Source organism: Carettochelys insculpta, chromosome 2 (genome assembly GCF_033958435.1).
Source record: "Carettochelys insculpta isolate YL-2023 chromosome 2, ASM3395843v1, whole genome shotgun sequence".
In the NCBI taxonomy this organism is placed as follows: domain Eukaryota; kingdom Metazoa; phylum Chordata; order Testudines; family Carettochelyidae; genus Carettochelys; species Carettochelys insculpta.
Genome location: NC_134138.1, coordinates 213,143,768 through 213,163,179, shown reverse-complemented (window position 1 = coordinate 213,163,179; position 19,412 = coordinate 213,143,768). Strand labels below are relative to the sequence as shown.

At 42.2% G+C, this 19,412-nt stretch overlaps 1 protein-coding gene across 3 annotated transcripts in view; it reads right to left on the bottom strand.

The window, feature by feature from the left end:
• The window catches only part of ANKRD28 (ankyrin repeat domain 28), a 200,592-nt gene extending 181,380 nt beyond the window's left edge, over positions 1-19,212 (bottom strand). For 2 of the 3 annotated variants that reach the window (XM_074984527.1, XM_074984528.1), the window contains exon 1: positions 19,019-19,212. In XM_074984527.1, coding sequence (XP_074840628.1) covers positions 19,019-19,045 — 27 coding nt within the window. In that variant the 5' untranslated portion in view covers positions 19,046-19,212. The remainder of the gene's footprint in view (positions 1-19,018) is intronic. The other variant, XM_074984526.1, reaches the window with a different exon arrangement.
• Positions 19,213-19,412: the final 200 nt, after the last annotated feature.

Genomic DNA, 19,412 nt, shown 5'->3' with positions numbered 1-19,412 from the left:
CCAAGAAGGCTAACGGCATACTTGGGTACATTAGAAGGAGCATTTCAAGCAGATCTAGAGAAGTGGTTGTTCCCCTCTATTTGGCACTGGTGAGGCCACATCTGGAATATTGTGTCCAGTTTTGGGCACCCCAGTATAAAATGGATGTGGATGTGCTGGAGCATGTTCAGCAGAGGGCAACAAAAATGATTAAGGGGCTGGAGCACAAGACCTATGATAGGCTGAGAGATTTGGGCTTGTTTAGCTTACAGAAGAGAAGACTTAGGGGTGATTTAATAGCAGCCTTCAACTCCTGAAGGGGAGCTCTAAAGAGGAGGGTGAGAAACTGTTCTCAGTGGTGTCAGATAGCAGAACAAGGAATAACGTCTGCAGTTAAAGAGGGAGAGGTGTGGGTTAGATATTAGGAAAAACTACTTCACCAGGAGGGTGGTGAATCATTGGAACGCGTTGCCTAGAGAGGTGGTGGATTCCCTATTCCTCAAGTTTTTTAAGTCCCAGCTTGACAAGGTCCTGGCTGGGATGACTTAGTGGGGGTTGATCCTGCCTGAAGCAGGGGGCTGGACTAGATGACATCCAGAGGTCCCTTCCAGCCCTATGAGTCTATGGCAGAGAGGGCACAGAAGGGAACTGAGGATGAGCGAGGGTCTGGCCAGGAGCTTGGTTGCAAGAGCAGGCTGGGAATAAGTCTGGCCAGGAGGAACAGTTCAGAAGGGCACTGGGGATAAGGATCTGGACAGGACAGAGGATGCAGGAAGGCACTGATGGGTGGGGGGCTGAGAGTTGTGTCAGGCTGGGATGTATGGTGCAGAAGTAGGCTAGGCATGAGCAGTTCTGGGCATGAGGGAGATGGTGGTGCTTACTTGGCTCTGTGCTCACCACAGCTCCCAAGCACCTTCTGCACCACTGGCCAACTAATGGAAGCAACAGGGAAAGCGTCCAGTGAACAATTTCCTGCACCGCTGTCCCCCAAGCCAGGGGAAAGCAGCACATGGAGTCACTTCTTCCCACTGCAAGGCTCAGGGTTCTCTTCCCTTCCCTTCCGGCCCCGCCTCCCCCCAGAATTAAGTCAGCACTGGTGCTCCAACGCTCACAGACTCTGTGCACACACGCGCAGAGCTGGAATGCCAGCATGGTCTCCCCGCTTGAGGGGGATGGGAGGGAAGCCCTGAGCCTGTCGCCCACCTGCGAAGTGTCCATGAACCACACTTTCAGAATCACTACTCTATACAGAGTTTAAAATGAGGGATTCATGAGAAGTATACAAAGAGACAGGAGGTTGAGAATGAGACTTTTTCTCAAACAGCTCAAGTCAACACCTCAGAGTATCAGGACCAGCAGAACAATCTGAGGAAATCAAGATCACATTTGGTCTATCTGCTTAGAACCTGAGGGAACATGGATAAAGGATATGGAATACCATATATCCATTAGGAGTTCCCCAAAAAGAACAGAAAAGACAATGGTCCTCCAGGCTCTATCATCTTATCAGCAACAAAATCTGGAAAGCCTGATGAGCCCTAGTCCTAGTTGAGGCAAGCAGGTCAGTGGTGGTGTCCTCCAATTTTTCTTATGTGCTGGAAAATTTCTGGGGAGCAGAAGCTGGACCCAAGATAAGAGAGCTTCCCCTCCGCTAGCCTACCAGCAGATTAAACATTACGGCCAAGTGTGGACTGATATGGACAACATTTATGAGACATTCTGCCCAGTCAGAACCGGAGCTCTCAACCAATTTCTAATGAAGAAAGATATTGCACAGACACATTTTCCTTTCTTATCAGTAACCACTGGTTTTCCACTTACATTTGGAAAGCCAGGGTGAAGAGACAGCTCAGTGACACTGAGGCTTAGTACTGATTTCCTGGAGAACATATGACGTAACTATCACCAAGTGAGTCCCTTGATCCCAGAGGCCAAGTAACTGCAACAGCTGCAAGGGCACCTCTAAACAAAATCACTGGATTCCCCCACCCCCACCAACACGAGAGTGAGTGGCAGCAGGAGTCAGGACAAATCAGGCTTATAAATCTCCACTGTGTTATGGCTACAGGCTACAAAAGGTGTTTTTCCCAACTGTGGGAATCAACCCCCTATGGCAGAGATCACAACCAGTGTTCCCTGTAAGCTGAGTGCTTGGGCAGCTGCCCAGGATAGATTCAGGTGTCGCTCAGCTGATAAGCAGAATTCCCACACTGAGCAGCATGTATTTCTATGGGGGGTGCACATCTACACATGCCTTGGTGCACATAAAATTTATTCCACCCGTGAATGGAAAAAATTAGGGAGAATGCTAATCACAACCATGGGGTTTTCTTTTCCAAGAAAGGGTGTAAAAAAAGTTATATTTCTAGACTTTATGGTTACAAAAATGACCATGAAAAACATGAACTATCAACGAACACAGTGATGCCTGCCTGATTCTGCAATCAGTCCAAGACGGTGGCCTGTATGACTTCTACTCATTTCAAGGCCTGTTTACTCTGATCCTACAGCCACAAACAGAATTGGCTCAGTATGTTGAAGAGTTTAGTATGTAGTTTGCAGATTTACTGCTGTTGTGTCCTCATGGGTCCTTGGCTCTGTTGATAACTAGAAGGCAGCTTGCATGCATATTCAATTATATGGACCCAATGATCGCAGCAGACCCCATGAGGTTCCCCAAAGACCAGATAAGGATCAAACGGTGCCCAGTCAGGGTTCATTGCCAAGCACGGTACAAACAACAATTAAGTACACTGATACACTGTACAGATGTACCTGCAGCAACGGACTGATAGTCAGTGGGAATTCCATTGCTCCCCAAAGTCAGACAAAGATGGTCCCCCAAGACATCATGTTATATACAGTTACAAACAAAGCACATTTCACTGCTGATGTATGAGGTTATCACCCTCTGACGCTACTTAGACACGACCCATCACCTTGTAACTCGTGGTTTGATTAGATCATTTCTTAACCATCATGCTGTCACTTCAGACCCTTTCCTGAACCTAGGTCTGTATCTATGAGGAATAGATATCAAGGTCTTTTTTTAATGAGCTGGTGGTACCTTGTGATTTCAACTTGCACCAATTCTTGCTCTGCACCTGGGTCAATTACCAATTAGTGTTATGTACTCTCAGCTCTTTCTGTGCCAAGTTCTGTTAGCAGGCATTTGCCTCTTGCTCACAGCTTAGCTTTGCATTTAGCCATGTTTTGGTCCATCGTTGCTAGGCCTTAGGCTTCAAACCACACCTGCAGTCATCTCACATTTTCCCTGCCAAAGGAGAAGTTAGACCATTACAATGCATAAAACAGTAACAGAGAGGTAGCCGTGTTAGTCTGCACTCCAACAAAACAAGGCAGCAGAAATGAAGCACTTTAAAGACTAACAAAATGATTTATTCAGTAATGAGCTTTTGTGGGACAGAGTAGGTTTATCCCACGAAAGCTCATCACTGAATAAATCATGTTGCTGGTCTTTAAAATGCATAAAATAGCGTGTGAAGCCAAGTAGCAGAACATTCATGACCACTCTTCCCTTCCTCCTTCCCTCTTCTCTGAATCCACCTCTTGAGTCTGACTCTCTGCCCTGAAGACTCAAACCAAAAACACACAAATGAATGCTTCTCAACTACTACAATATTTCAAAGTTGTTGCAATAACTGAAAAGGGATTCAAAAACATTTATCTACCCATTGTACCAGAGGAAGTACTGAGCAATTTGGAGATCAGCCACCTTGAAGAAATCCACCAAATTTATGCAAAGTTTATGAATTTAAAAATCAGACCACTGTTTTAACAAAATGAAAATAATGCAACATAAAATACATCTGGTTATCATACTTGGCAACACTACAAGTTGCAAAGGTTGCCAAAACTTTTGGAGAAACTTCATCGCATTCCATATGTTGGATGGGTGATAATGCTGTGGTACAAGCTGCAGCTCCAGATCAAGTCAAGGCAATTCCCCACGACAATCAGATAATCAGCTACATGAATTCATACTATGGGGACAGATGTTCAGGATCAATTGTTTATAAGGAAAGCCAGTGTGTCTCAGTACAAACTGAATGAAATTACAGTTTAAAGTATTGCAAAAAGTGAAACGTTTGTCCAGCATGAACGGAAAAGATCCATATGGAAGACTTACCATCTTGCTTTCTACTAACAGGATGTACTTCAGGTAAAAATAGTCTTTGAGGCTTTCCAGCAAACAGTTCTTGTAACTGGATGCAGTTGACAATGTTGCATTAGTATTCTTTGCTAAAGAGACCCAAAGCTATCAGCAGAAAACAGAGTGGCCTCCTACTTTCTTTACATATTTTAAGTTCTCAAGCAGGATTTTCTTTGCTTATCTGTAAATTTTGATTACTGATGGAAATAATTTTGTCAGCTTATATGTAAAGTGAAATTCTTTACTGACATTTAATAAATTTAATCCTTCCAAGCCTAAATAAAAGCAGAACACTTATTTTAAAAATAAGATTACATTCAGTAGAAATTGGTACATCAATGTCCATTTGTCAAGAACTTTTTTTTTTTTAATTTCTACTTATTTTTGTCAAACCCTGCCCTTATCCTTGTTGTCTGGAATGCTTTAGTGAAACCTGACTATTTGCAGGCCACTTTTAAAATATTTGCTAAGGTATAAACAAATACATGTATATGAGAGAGTATACTACCCAGTTTTTGTGTGTGTGTCTCTCCCCTCTTATTACTTATTTGCCTAGTATTTCAGCTGACCTCAGGTGTTTTTTGTACTGCTTGTTATACTACTTTAGGTCTCTTTATGATAACTTACACCATTATCTGCAGTTCAGTAATCACCAAAAAATTACATCGAGCTTAGGGAAAATGTGGCATAAAAGTGTAAGTGTTCTTCCACTATACCAGTGTTTTTCAAACTAATTTGGGCATAGAACACTCTTGGGCTTGGAATATATTTACAGAATGCATACATTCTAGTTGACGGCGGGGAAGTTTTCATACCAAAAATTGCCACACACAATTCTCAAAAGTTGATTTTAAAAGGTTAGGTTTTTTAGATGTCTTATTTTACAAAGAACAAAAAGTACGAGAAAATCACCTGAATGAAGAACTAACGTCCTTCTAATAGGAGGACAGTTAGCAAGCTCTTAAGTATAAAAATTAAAAACTATGTACAAACACAAAACATCAATATAACAGCAGGAAAGAAGGATGGTTGGTGTCATTCTTTCGTAAAAAAATAGAAAGGACAATATTGTTCAAAAAAGGACTGTCCTTCCTTAAAGCCTAAAAAACATTTTTATGAAAAAGAAATGCAAAACAAATTAGACATGGAAAATATTTTTAAATTTTGTGGTTATATAAAGTTATTTTTACAGAAAACTAATGGAAAATACAAATAAATAACATTTGAAAGCTTTTTAAACGGGAAGAATGTTTTTGCTTCTTTTGACCACAAATCCATTTAATATTAAGAATGATGCTGGAGAGTTGGATCCTCGTGTCAGGTGCAGCATCACATGATTGTTTTGGCACAAGTTGTGCTCAGAGTAATCTGAATTGACTGATTGTTATGCGACTCTTCCCAAAACAATAGTTATACTATTATGAATGCATTATAAATCTTAATATGCGTTAGTATTTTTGATACACAATTTCATATTTAGTATTTTAGAAGGAAAAATATCACTAACATCAAAATTTGTTCACTGAGTACATATTCACGTTGCATGGAAGAACACGGTTTGGGAAATGCTGCACTATACCATTTCTACTTGAGTGGAATTAGTTTTGTTACAAGTGTTGAAGCTAATTTTATATATAAAAGTTCATCATTGTGTCACTGAGAAACCTGGACTCCATCAACACTTGTTGCACTCCCTAACCTGTCTGTTTATGGTTGAAAAGTTTCTCAGGGTAGGCACAGTTGGTCTTAAAACATGATTACCCTTTTTACACCCAGTCCAAGAACATGAGATTCTCCTATTTGGAACTTAGTAAGCTTTTCATAAGGCATTTTCCTTACTTTTTTTGTCCCGTATAAAATGCTTTCTTTTTTAAAAACACATCCATTCAAGAGAACAGTCTAGTGTTGTCTTCTCATACCAGGATGGTCACTGAACTAATCAGGCATTCATATCATGCTTACCACTCATATTTGAGCTTTCAGACACTGGCTAAGCCTTCAGGAAGATGCAGCTTCATATGTACCTCAATTTCTGCCACCAGAAATTTCAATTTCAATTTCTGCCACCAGAGTTGCTGGCAGGCCATCTTTCAGAGCTTGAATTTTTTGCAGGGATAATTCCTGTAAATCATGACACAATCATATTAATGCATAATCAGCAACAGTATTCTTGAAACTGGTACTTTCTGGTGGGAGTAGGGAAAATTTCTCTTAATAGCAGTAGGAAAGCTGAGGAGACACAGAAAATTAGTATGAAATCACAATGTTGCAGTTCAACTTGGGCTTTTTCAGGTTCCCCATTCTGCTCAGAGAGAGCTCACTTCTCCTATCCTCATCTTTTAGCGTGCTCTTCAAAGAGCTTTTTATTGTAGGAAAATGTAGGTTTCTGCCTCTTCTATGGAAGAAGGGGATTAAGTTAAATGGAGTTTTATTTACTTGCTTTTGATAGTAAATAAATTACTACAGTGTGTTGATTTTCAAATGAATTGTTTTAAGGTATGATTATTCAAACGGAAGTACTGAAATTTTTATTACTATTTCTACTAGAATATTGAGGAAAAAGATCAGTTTTGCTAATTACATCTGCTGCTTTAGAACAAGGCTCATCAATGTGTTATAACCAGTTTCCATTAAAGATGCTTAGGCAACCTGGTCCCACACTGCTTTTATAGGTATACATTACTGTAAAACAATACAAATAATAATGTTTATATGGATTTTAAATCGTGTTTTCACTTTTGACCAATTTTTCTACAATGCTTGTAACCCTAATATTTCAGGAACATAAGAATGGCCATAGTGGGTCAGACCAAAAGGTCCATCCAGCCCAGTATCCTGTCTGCCAACAGTGGCCAGTGCCAGGTGCCCCAGAGGAGGTGAACCGAAGACAATGATCAAGCAATTTGTCTCCTGCCATCTGTCTCCAGCCTTTGACTAAAGGCTAGGGGCACCATACTTTACCCTTGGCTAATAGCCATTTATGGACCTAACCTCCAAAAATTTATCAAGCTCTATTCTAAACTCTGTTAGAGTGCTGGCCTTCACAGCCTCCTCCGGCAAGGAGTTCCACAGGTTGACTGTGTGCTGTGTGAAGAAAAAATTTCTTTTATTAATTTCGAATCTACTACACATTAATTTCATTTGGTGTCCTCTAGTTCTTATTTTATGGGAACAAGTAAATAACTTTCCAAAATTCACTCTCTCCACACCATTCATGATTTTATATACCTCTATCATATCGCCCCTCAGTCTCCTCTTTTCTAGACTGAAAAGTCCCAGTTCCTCTAGCCTCACCTCATATGGGATCCTTTCCAAACCCTAAATCATTTTATTTGCCCTTTTCTGAACTTTTTCTAATGCCAGTATATCTTTTTTGAGGTGAGGAGACCACATCTGCATGCAATACTCAAGATGTGGGCATACCATAGTTTTATACAGGGGAAGTATGATATCTTTTGTCTTATTATCTATCCCTTTTTTTAATAATTCCTAACATCCTATTTGCTTTACTGACTGCTGCTGCACACTGCGTGGATGTTTTCCAAGAACCATCCACTATAATTCCAAGATCCCTTTCCTGATCTGTTGTATCTAAATTTGCCCCCATCACATTGTATGTGTAATTGGGGTTATTTTTCCCAATGTGCATTACCTTACACTTACCCACATGAAATTTCATTTGCCATTTTGCTGCCCAATCACTCAGTTTGCTGAGATCTTTTTGAAGTTCTTCACAATCTACTTTGGTTTTGACTATCCTGAGCAGCTTGGTATCATCTGCAAACTTTGCCACCTCACTGCTTACCTCTTCCTCTAGATCACTGATGAACAAGCTGAACAGGAGTGGTCCCAGGACTGACCCTTGGGGAACGCCACTAGTTACCCCCCTCCATTGTGAAAATTTACCATTTATTCCAACCCTTTGTTTCCTGTCTTTTAACCAGTTTCCAGTCCATGAAAGGATCTCTCCTCCTAGCCCATGACCACCTAATTTACATAAGAGCCTTTGGTGAGGGACCTTGTCAAAGGCTTTCTGGAAATCTAAGGATATTATGTCCACTGGATCCCCCGCGTCTGCATGTTTGTTAACCCCTTCAAAGAACTCTAATAGATTAGTAAGACACGACTTCCCTCTACAGCAACCATGATGACTTTTGACCAACAAATCATGTTCTTCTACGTGTCTGACAATTTTATTCTTTACTATTGTTTCTACTAATTTGCCCGGTACTGATGTTAGACTTACCGGTCTGTAACTGCCAGGGTCTCTTTTACAGCCCTTTTTAAATATTGGCGTTATATTAGCTGTCTTCTAGTCATTGGGTACCAAAGCTGATTTAAAGGATAGGTTACAAACCACCATTAATAGCTCTGCAATTTCACATTTGAGTTCTTTCAGAACCCTTGGGTGAATGCCATCTGGTCCTGGAGACTTGTTACTGTTTAGCTTATCAATCAGTTCCACAACCTCTTCTACTGACACTTCAACCCGGGACAGTTCCTCAGATTTGTCACCTACAAAGGATGGCTCAGATTTGGGAACCTCTGGAATATCCTCAGCCGTGAAGACTGAAGCACAGAAATCATTTAGTTTGTCTGCAATGGCATTATCTTCCTTGATTGCTCCTTTTGTATGTCTATCGTCCGGGATCCCACTGCTTTTTTAGCGGGCTTCCTGCTTCTAATGTACTTAAATATTTTACTATTGTTTTTTGAATTTATGGCTAACGGTGCCTCAAAATCTTTTTTGGCTTTTCTTATTATATTTTTACACTTAATTTGGCAGTGTTTATATTCCTTTCTATTTTCCTCACTAGGATTTGACTTCCACTTTTTAAAGGATGGTAGTACATGAGAAACTGAAAGTAACTGATAGGCCATTGTCATTATTTGTGAGATGGAAGCAACTTGTATTTTGGTCATTATGACCGATTATTGTAAACCCACATGCCAGTCTCATTAAGATCATGGAGACTGCAGATGAAACAATTTTGTGATGTATGGCAATGTCAGGCAGAAAAATGTCATTTTAAGAGTTTGATTAAAATAGAGCTGTATAACTCTCTGAAACTAATCTGGTTGTGAATTTTTGACAAGATGAACAATATAAGCCTTTTAAAAAATAGGTATACTGATAAATTATATTTAACTGTTCATCTACACGAAAACATCAGAGTTCACTAACTACAACAGGCACAGCTTCTATGTGCTACTGGATAACACCCAAGAATTATGGCTATGTACCTATAGCTACAAAGGTGAAGTGAGAGACAACCTACTATAAACTGAGGAAGAGGATGTAACAGACCTAAACTATCTTGGACTGATGGCATAGTAGATAACTGCATTCCTTACACAGAGAGGCCTCCTGGGAGGCCTGTGTCTGTATAACATTAACATTTGGACTGTAAGTTCTTACATGGAACCACTAAGCACTGAGGATGAGGTAGAAATTAAAGACATTCTAGGTATGATCCAACGCATATATAAATACTTTGCCTCAGTTTCTAATAAAAATAATTAGGAAGTCAGGGAAACTTGCAGAGTGGCTAATGGGGAGGAGAATATGGAAGTAGACATTCCCACATTTAACACGGAAGCCAAAAGCATAGGACTGAATCAGGTGCGCAAGATCATCATCTTCCAAGTATACAGAAGAAATTGACATATGAAACTGCAAATAAAATAGCATGGATTTTTAATGAGGGACTCCTTAAACTTAGGGGGTGCAGGTGAGGGAGTTTCATACCTTGATGAGTGAATAAGGCTAATATAAGAAAAAAACTGACCCAGGCAACTATAGATCTGTTAACTTGACCTCAAATTGCACACACGACCTTGGAGCAAGTTGTGAAAGACTAATTAAATTCACAGAAGTAAACAACAACAGAGATAACATAAAACATCATTTACAAAGACAGATATTTGCAAGACCAATCTGATTTTTCTTCAAGAAGATAACAATGCTTTAGACAAAAGAAATAAAGTAGTTTTAATATACCTTGATTTCAGTAAAGATTCTAATATAGTTCCACCTATGTCTGGAAATGACAAGTTAAATTGGGCAAGACAAGAGGTTGGTAAGGAAATGGTTACAAGGGGACACTACAAAAGGTTGTATCAATCAATGAACAGTGTGGCTAAAGGGTGGTTACTAATATAGAGTTCTTGGAGGATCAGTCTTGGGCCCAATCTTATTTAACATTTTCATTGGTGATCTTGGCACAAACAGTGGAAGTGTGCGAATAAAATTTGCAGATGACAAAATCAGGAAGACCAGCCCTTACAGAAGAGAACCAGAATATCATTTAAAAAGATCTGGAGGACTTTAAAAACTGGTGTAATGGAAACAGAATGAAATTTAATAGTACAAAGTTACGTGTGTAGGTACCAAACACAAATTTTTGCTATAAAGTGGAGATTTAGCACTTATGAATAACTGAGGGGGAAGACAACCTGGGTGTATTTGTCACAGGATAACTAAGAGTCACCAATGTGAACTGGTCATAAAATTGCTTACTGCTATTCTAGAATGTAATAAGAGTGGCATTTCCAGTATTGACAAGGAAGAGTTCATACCATTGGACAAGGAACCATATAAGGCACTCAACTGGAATACTATGCACAACTTTGGTCTTCAACAGTCACGAAAGATTAATTCAAATTCACAAAGGTACAGAGAAAAGCTACCAGGACAGTTACAAGAATGGCCATACTCAGTCAGACAAAAGGTCCATCCAAACCCCATATCCTGTCTTCTGACAGTGGGTACTGTCAGTGTCAGATGTCTCAGAGAGAATGAAACAGAAGAAGTAATCAAGTGACCCATCCTGCCACCCATTCCCAGTCCTGACAGAGGCTAGGGACACCATCCCTGCCCATCCTAGATAATAGGCATTAATGGACCTATCCTCGACTAATCTAGCTCTTTTTTAAACCTTGTTGAAGTCCAGGCCTTCACAATATACTCCGACAGGAAGTACTTCCTTTTGTTTGTTTTAAACCTGCTGCCTATTTATTTCATTTGCTGACCCTTTGTTATTTACTCCCTCTGATAAGTCAAGAACTCTTTTTTTCACTTTCATCGAACCAGTCATGATTTTATAATCCTCCATTATATCCACCCCTTAGTTGTGTTTTTTTCCATGATGAAAACTCCCATTCTTATTAATCTCTACTCAAATGGCATCAGTTCCATACCCTATCATTTTTTTGCCCTTTTCTGAACTTTGCCTATTCCAATATATCTTTTTTGAGATAAGGCAATCATTTCTGCATCCAGTATTCAAGATGTGGGCAAACTATGGATTTACTTAAAAGACGGAGTGGACAGATGATTGCTTTCTGTATATACATCAGAGGAATAAACACCTAGGAGCAAGAAGAATTAAGAGTTAATCTTGACAAGAATTAAATAGATATAAACTTGTTAACTGCAAATTCTGGCTTGAAATTAGACACATACTTCTAACCATCAAAGTTGTGAAATTCCGTAATAGCCTTCAAAAGGGAGTAGTGAGGGCTATAAAGCAGTTAGATTTTTAAGACTGAGCTTTTTTAAATTTATGGAAGGGATGGTATGATGAAAATGCCACTAATTGCGCATATCCACCCACAACTGCTATTTGCAAATATCAACAACACGGTTACAGATGGGACACTAAATGTTGAGAGTTCTGCATTACTACCAATTGTCTGTCTGGTTAGTCTTACCCAAATAATCACGGTCTAACTAGTCACCATATTCAAAGTCAGAAAGGAATATTCACCCAGATCAGACCCTAGGTGGATTTTAACTTTCCTCAGCCACATGGGGCCTAGGTCACTTGCTGGTATTAAACAGAGCGAATGTTAAATTTTCTATAACTAAGTCTCTAACGAGATTTGAGGCCTTCTGTAACTCAGGGCATGGCAGGACACCACAAATTGCGCATAGCAAGTCACTTCCAGCTGCATACAGTGAGGCAGCTCATGCTGCACCGGCGGGGTCCCAGTAGTATTCCTGTGGCCACAGCTCTGATAAGTGGCAGGAAGTTTTTTTTCCTCCTTGTTTTTTGTTTTTGTTTTGGGGGCAAGGACTGGGGCTGGGGGAGCCCAGCAGGGGTGGATGGCCAGTAAACCCTCACATTTAGTGGACTTTTGGGAATAGCAGACACTTCACCCCCACATTAGTCCATTAAATCGAAGGTTTACTCTATTAGAAAGCCTGAGGAAAATACTAAAGAGAAAATATCTGGATACGTTTTTTGAGGTCTGATGTGGATTAGATGCAAGTTTTAAGTGGGAAAGAGGACTTTTTTTTGTTTATGTTTTAAAGCAACCAGAAACCTTTCTAAGAGACTGGAAGGGACGTTGTCATTGGGGCTGTTTGTTTCTACTGTTGGTTGGTATTTTAGATGATTTTTAACCAACTACAACCTCTTAAATCTAACAGGGAAGATACATTTAATTTCTGGAGCATTATATTTTCACAAGATTTCAAGTAAGAGTGAATATTGGTGTTTTCATGCTCTCCACTCTCCAGAACAACAGCTCCTCTTCACCCCCTCCCCCATCCCAATGAGACAACTGCTCTTCTTAGTCCAGCAAGGAACTAGTCTGGATGTTAATCCTTTTTTAAATTCACAGCAAGAATAAAGTTTAACATAAGCAATAAGAAAAACAGCAACCATATAAGCCCTCAGTGGTCACAATGACACTGTAAACTTTTGTTTAACTGCCAAATGAATACAATCCATCTTACCTAGGAGAAAGATATAAATGAGCAATAAAAAAAAATCTGAAGACTCATTGTTCAAGGACTTTTGAGGTAAGTGGTCAACTTAATAGCCTCATGCAGCCATTGCTTATTCTCTGCCTTATTCCATTAAGCAGAGTCTGACTTCTGGGAAATAATAAATCTTAAATGTAGCCTAATGAGTAGTCCAAGAGAAAAATTAAATAGGTTGACATGTCTGCAAGGCCTCCAATACACACAATCACAGTCTTAACTGTCTCTCCTCCCTAGGTAGGAAAAACAACAATAGGTGGATCATTTAAGTACCGATAGCTTCAAGGAGAAGCCAGATCTCAACAGTTATTACAAAGCAGCGTTCATTGAGCTTTGTCGCAAGTAGGCTGTAGCCAGAAAAAAAACAGGATGTTGGCAATAGATTTTGATGGCAGAGGTCTCCAAGTGTTTTAGCAGTACAAAAGTACCGAAATTAAATATACTGACAGGCACATAACAGACTGTTGTGGAGAGTATGATCTTGCAGATCTTCTGAAATTAAGTGAATTTTGCTGAGGTTATCTACCCTTTTCAAATAAGCAAGAGTTGACAAAGCATTCATTCTAGTAAACTAGAAGCCCATTTGCAGCTCCACTTGCAAGTGGAAGTTGGGCTGGAAAAAAGTTCTAGACAAAAAATTATTGCAATATACATCCGAAGTGTATGGGGCTGGGTACCTGTGCTAGTCGGGGGAGGAGCGCCGTTGGGGACTGGGTCATGTGCCATGCTGGCCAGCACAGTGTGGGAAGGGTGAGGGCCTTGATGTTAGGGGTAGGCCAGGCCGTGTGCTGGGTGTGGGGGGGGGCCCTGACACGGTACGGGGGGGGGGGGGGTGTGCTTTACTGCCAGGGGGGGCAGGGCTGGGCCGGACCAGGCTCGACCCCATGCTGGCTGGGGAGGGGACATCGTAGAACCTTGCCCAGACAGACAGACAAAGCAAAAGTATAAGATGCATACTTAAATCTTAAGATTTAGAATTTTTTAAAATTTAGATCATAGAGCAAGTACACTCTTGCTTACTTGCTCAATGAATCCATGATCTCCTAATACCTTTACCAGTGAATCCTCAAGGTGACAGAAAACACTATTTGGCTTTTAAGATACCAAGTCCACAACTCCAAATATTCTTCGCACAATTAAACAAAGCCACCAAGAGGAAGTTTTATGCTTCAATTCATGCACAACAGAATGTAGAGTAAACCGCAAGTACATGTAATTTACTTTCATTTAAAAAGTTAAAACAAATTTCTACTCTAAATCAGACACTCAGGAGGGGACTATTGAACTTAAGGATTAAAACTCTCTTGAACAGATACCAAGCATTTCTAATTGCAGCATATTGATTGTCATTACTATTCTAGGTGAAGGAGAGGCAGATTTTAATACCAAACCATTACCCTGGAAAAACTTTTGCAAAACCTTTCTGGAAGACACTTAGGCTATGTGGCACTCTCACACCAGGGTGATCGGCACAGTATTAAAAAAAAAAAAAAAAAAAAAAAAAAACAGCTGGAGCTAGATATGTTTAGGATACCAACCAACAAGGACATAAAGTAAAGCCTAAGTTTGTACAGAAGTTCCCCCTCTTCCATCAAGCAGACTGGAACTAAGAAAGGACTCAGTATACTAAAAGGAGCTACTTTCCATAATGATTTGCAGAGACTCTGCAATGCAACTAATATCAAATCCTTTACTCATTATTTGCTTGGCTGTAATAGAAAAACATGTACATATTTCAAAAGTGCACTGCATTCACCACAAGAAGGATCTAAGCCTAAACTATTACAACTCAAACTGCTTTGAGCTATACATTTTGGACGAAATTGTGGATCGATGAGTCTCCACAGCATAGAACGTCAACTGGAACTCCATAGTCCAGCCTGCTCTATGGGTGAATTCAAGGCCACTCCCCACACTACAGTCAGTGAAAGTCTTACCATTGACTTTGATGGGACCAGTCACTGCATTCCACAAATATTCTGATGCAGGGATTTCTGACGAGTGTTGCCATATTATGCACTGGATGACTACACAACCCTTTCATCTTCCACATATGTTTTTAGGACCCAGTTCTGCAATACTTAATGGCAGCTAGTCCAGGAGCCAAGAAACCTAAACAGCACACAACTTACTTCAATATACTATTAATTTTGTTGTACATTAATATAACTAATTTTCATAGCTGAATTTTCCACCAGGATAACAAAGGTTACAAAGAGCTCTAGGCAACGTTGGTTAGACCACTTTTTTTTAAATGAGAAGACTATTGGTGACCTCATTTTCACATCTCATCTTCTCACCACAGTGCCCCCTGCACTGTAACACTGGTTTAGTGTTGACCCACCAAGAACAATTCAACATCAGGATTAAAGAAAAGTTCATAAAAAAAAACCTTGTTTGGGGCCAACAAATTTTTTTTTAGCATCTGTAAGAGTACAGATGTGTAAGAGTCCCGAGATGCCCAGCCCTTGGCCTAGGGCGGGCGGCACCCAAAAAGGGGTTAGAACACCAGCCCCGCACTCAGTTCGGGGCAGTCAGCAGTTCACCATTACAATACAATACCGGCCCAGCCCTCAGTCTAGGGCGGGGCAGCAGTTCTCAATAGCAATACAGTACCGGCCCAGCCCTCAGTTCAGGGCGGGCAGCAGTTCACAGTCACAACACGCTTCCGGCCCAGCCCTCAGTCCAGGGCGGGGCAGCAGTTCACAGGCTGGCCCTGTCAAGGAGGGGGTAGGGGGTCGCAGGCCCTCCCACTCCACTGCGACCCGGCCCAGGGGCTCGCTCACACACAACCACGGCAGTGGGGATCCAGACCGCAACACACTGCCATGGGTTCGGGAGCATCGTTCCCTGGGCCACTTCCTACCTCTACCTCCACTGGCAGAAGGTCCCAGTTCATCTGGTCAGGGGGTCCCCCTCTGGGTCGGTCTACTTCAGATTGTCCACCTTCAGGGGCTCCGGCCAGTCGCTCATCTCAATGTCATTGGGATAGTCGGGCAGCGGTAGCACGGGGGACCCGAGGCGATCCTGGGCCTGAGGGCTGTAGGGATCCGCCGGGACTCTGGGGCAGACCGCTCCTGGGGCTTCTTCCAAGGCGGGGGGTCTCCGCCGGCGTGAGGGTCCTGGAAGGTCTGGGAAGTCCGGGTAGTCCCCCCAGGGCATCTGGATCCGGGGTTGCTCGGAGCCGCTGGGGGCTTGCTCCTCCAGCAGGGCCAGGCGGCGACAGGCCCTCTGCCCTTGGCGCGGGGGAGCTCGTACAGGCGCCTCCTCCCTGCCCGGAGGCCCAGGCTTTAATGGGTCCCGGGCCCTGCCCTTGGCTCTTCTAGCCCTGGGCCCCGCCCTCTGAGGGGCGGGCCTCTGGTGTTCTGGCTCTGGGCCCGCCCACCAGGGCCTCTGCGCAGCCTCCTCTGCCTTTGCGTCCGCAGGAGGCCATACTGACTCACTACAAGATGTGATACGATAGAAACTGAAGTTCTCTATCCACAAAAGATTATCACGCATACAACCATTCTCCAATTCTAATACAAATATATCTAAGATCATTAAGGAAGGATTACTGATAGAGAGTAAGCTACATTCACTACTCTAAGGTTTTTTAAATCCTTAATTTCTATTTAAGTTGGTAAAAGATATCCAGGAGAAACTAGACTGAAACCCATGCATTTTTCATTGAACAAAGAACAAGACAGCAAGTAAGACTTGAGCCAACACTCACTGAAATTAAAAGAATTGCCATTTATTTTGGCAAATGCTAAAGCAGACCTTTAAGTCAGACTGCTATTAACAGAACGGACCAGTTAGTTCTTCCTTTCAGATACCTATAACCACAATTAATAGTTACTGAATTGTGAAGTTTACAGCTTTGCAGAAAAACTAGAAATGATGCAGGATTTGACACTTCTAACAATTTGGTACCCTAGAATAACTTCTTCCTCCAAACTCTATTCCCAAAATAACTTATATTCATTTTTGGGTACGGATGGTCAATACCAATTTAAAAACAGACACCAAGCACACTTTAATGAGGTAACTAAATGGCAGAGCATCACAAACCCTAAATGGGGCATGTGAGATGGTATCACAGCAGACCAGTGAGATCTATCCAAAAGATGGCTGTCAGAATAGCAAGGTGAGAGCGCATCATGCTACTCTTTCATCTCATAAACCTTCCTTTTGCTAAGTAGCAGTGTATCCAAATGTTCTTAACATAAAAACAATTAACGGAAAATTATTTTTAAAAATTATGTACGCAATTCAAAAACCGGGCTCAAAAAATTACATGACATAGCAACAGGCATCATCTTCCAAGTTTATATGCACCTATTTCAAGGGCAGCAGGCACTCAGCTAGCTGTTAACACTAAACAACTTGCAACTGTTAATATATCTTTTTAAACACAAATTTTCTTCAAACTATGATTCCAACCCTCGCTCTTTGAAAATGAAGTCATACTTTCATCCAACATATCTACACAAAACTAACATTCCTATAAATCTGTTTCATTTCCCCATATTATTTGTACTGTGATAGTACCCAGAAGCCAGGTTCCAACCACGCTATGTTGCCTGCTGAGTAGCAATGAAATTCAAAGAGATATTTGCATGCCAATACACTGATATGATTAACACTCCAGATATAATTTCATACAATACATGTACACCTGACAGTGTGGAATCGCTAACAAGAAGTGCTTAGATGTCACACAAAAGTGGACAAATAAGCCTTCTTTGCTTACTTGGAAGACATCAATATAAAAGTGACCATAAAACTAAAACATAAAATAACTACTGAGAATAAATGCATTTTGTGTCTTACACGACTTACTAATCAGTTTTCAGGACTTTGTGTGTTTATTTGTACAATGCAGCAAGATGAAGCTGAGCCCGCTGATAACTTTGTGACAATAATCATGATTGATAAAAAACTAACAGAGAGCCCCTTGCTGAAAGAACTTACAATCTAAGTGTAAAACATGGATACAAATATACATAGTGAAATGTAATGATGAGACACTGGTTAGAATGATAAGTCGTGGCCCACAGCACAACATATGTTTCACCATCACCAAGTTTTTTGTAGGCATCACAATAGACTGTTTTAAAGAGAACTACACAGTGGGATTTGTGGATTTTTAGTGAGACAGGTGATGCACAAACAGCAGAAAGATACAAAGCAAAAACATCCTAAACCAAAATTGGCAGAACTAGATAGGAAGATGCTGACATCCTACTATATAAGAAGAGATAGGTAAGCCACAGAAGATTTGAAAAGTGAAGACAAGTAGCTTGTGTTTGATAGGTGAAGAGAAGCAGTGAAGCTACGGTAAGATCTGTAATGTAGTCAAAGCAACAAGCCAGAAAAGTTCTCCTTATAGTCGCATTTTAACTGAGTACACAGAACACAAAACGATTTGTCAAGGCCGGGAAAGAGAAGATTACAAAAGTCAAAGGATAAAATGAAGGCCTGAACCAGAGTGTTAGCTACACAGCCAGAGAAAACAGACCAAATCCTGGAAGTGTTACAAAGGAAACAGGCAAGACCGAGACACAGTCAATATGCGCCACTAACACAGCACTTTCCTTCTCCAAAGCCTTTTACAAACAACTGAATGGTTCGGATGATCAGAAATAGAACCGCGCCATTAGAGCAGGGCTGTCCTCCAGCTCCAGGGCCACCAACGCCGGAGAGCGCGGGGTAGGTGCAGTATCTTTTTAAAGGGATCGTAGGGAAAAGCAGGCACATGTCAGACTGCGATTTAATCCCCTTAGCAACTCTCACACGACGGACGTCGGCGAGCGAGCGGGCGGGCACGTGCACAGCTGCTCGGGGGCGAGCGGGCCGGGAAGAGACCCGCGGCCACCTGTTCGGCCAGGGCCGGGCGGTTACCTGGGAGAAGGGGGGCGGGCGCAGGCACCGCCGCGCCCGCTCGCTCCCCTCACGAACACGCCGCAGGGAAACAGGGTCTCGCACAGTGGCCCCCTCCCCGCCCGCAGCCAACAGGCCTCCCCGGAGGCTGTCACACACGGAGGGGGCGCGGCCGGTCTGGGAGTGGTGGGGGGAGAGGTTGGCGCCGCTTCCGCGCCCTTCGCACCCACCTGCTCGCGGAGTTTAAGGAAAACCATGACGAGGCCGCCGCGCCGACCAGCCGCCGCCAACGACTCCAGCCACCCCGCCTCCCCGGGGCCGATCAGCCTGTACGCAGGCCACGCCCCGCAGCCCGCCCTGCCCGGGCTCCGTACCGGGCGCGCCGGAGAAGCGGCGACCCTGAGGAAACGCGCGCGCGAAGGTGAGGGAGGGGAGAGTCCCCCCTCCTGCCCCGCCCCCGCGTGCCCCGCCCCCGCGTCGTTCTCAAGCAACTTCCGGAATTACACTGGAGCAGCAGCAAAAGCAGTTCACCCGCCAGCGTTACTCACCATCAAGGGCGTCGCTGATTGGGTTGGGGGCAGGAGTCGGGGCGAAGTAACAGCAGCGCCGATTGGTCGGGCGGGG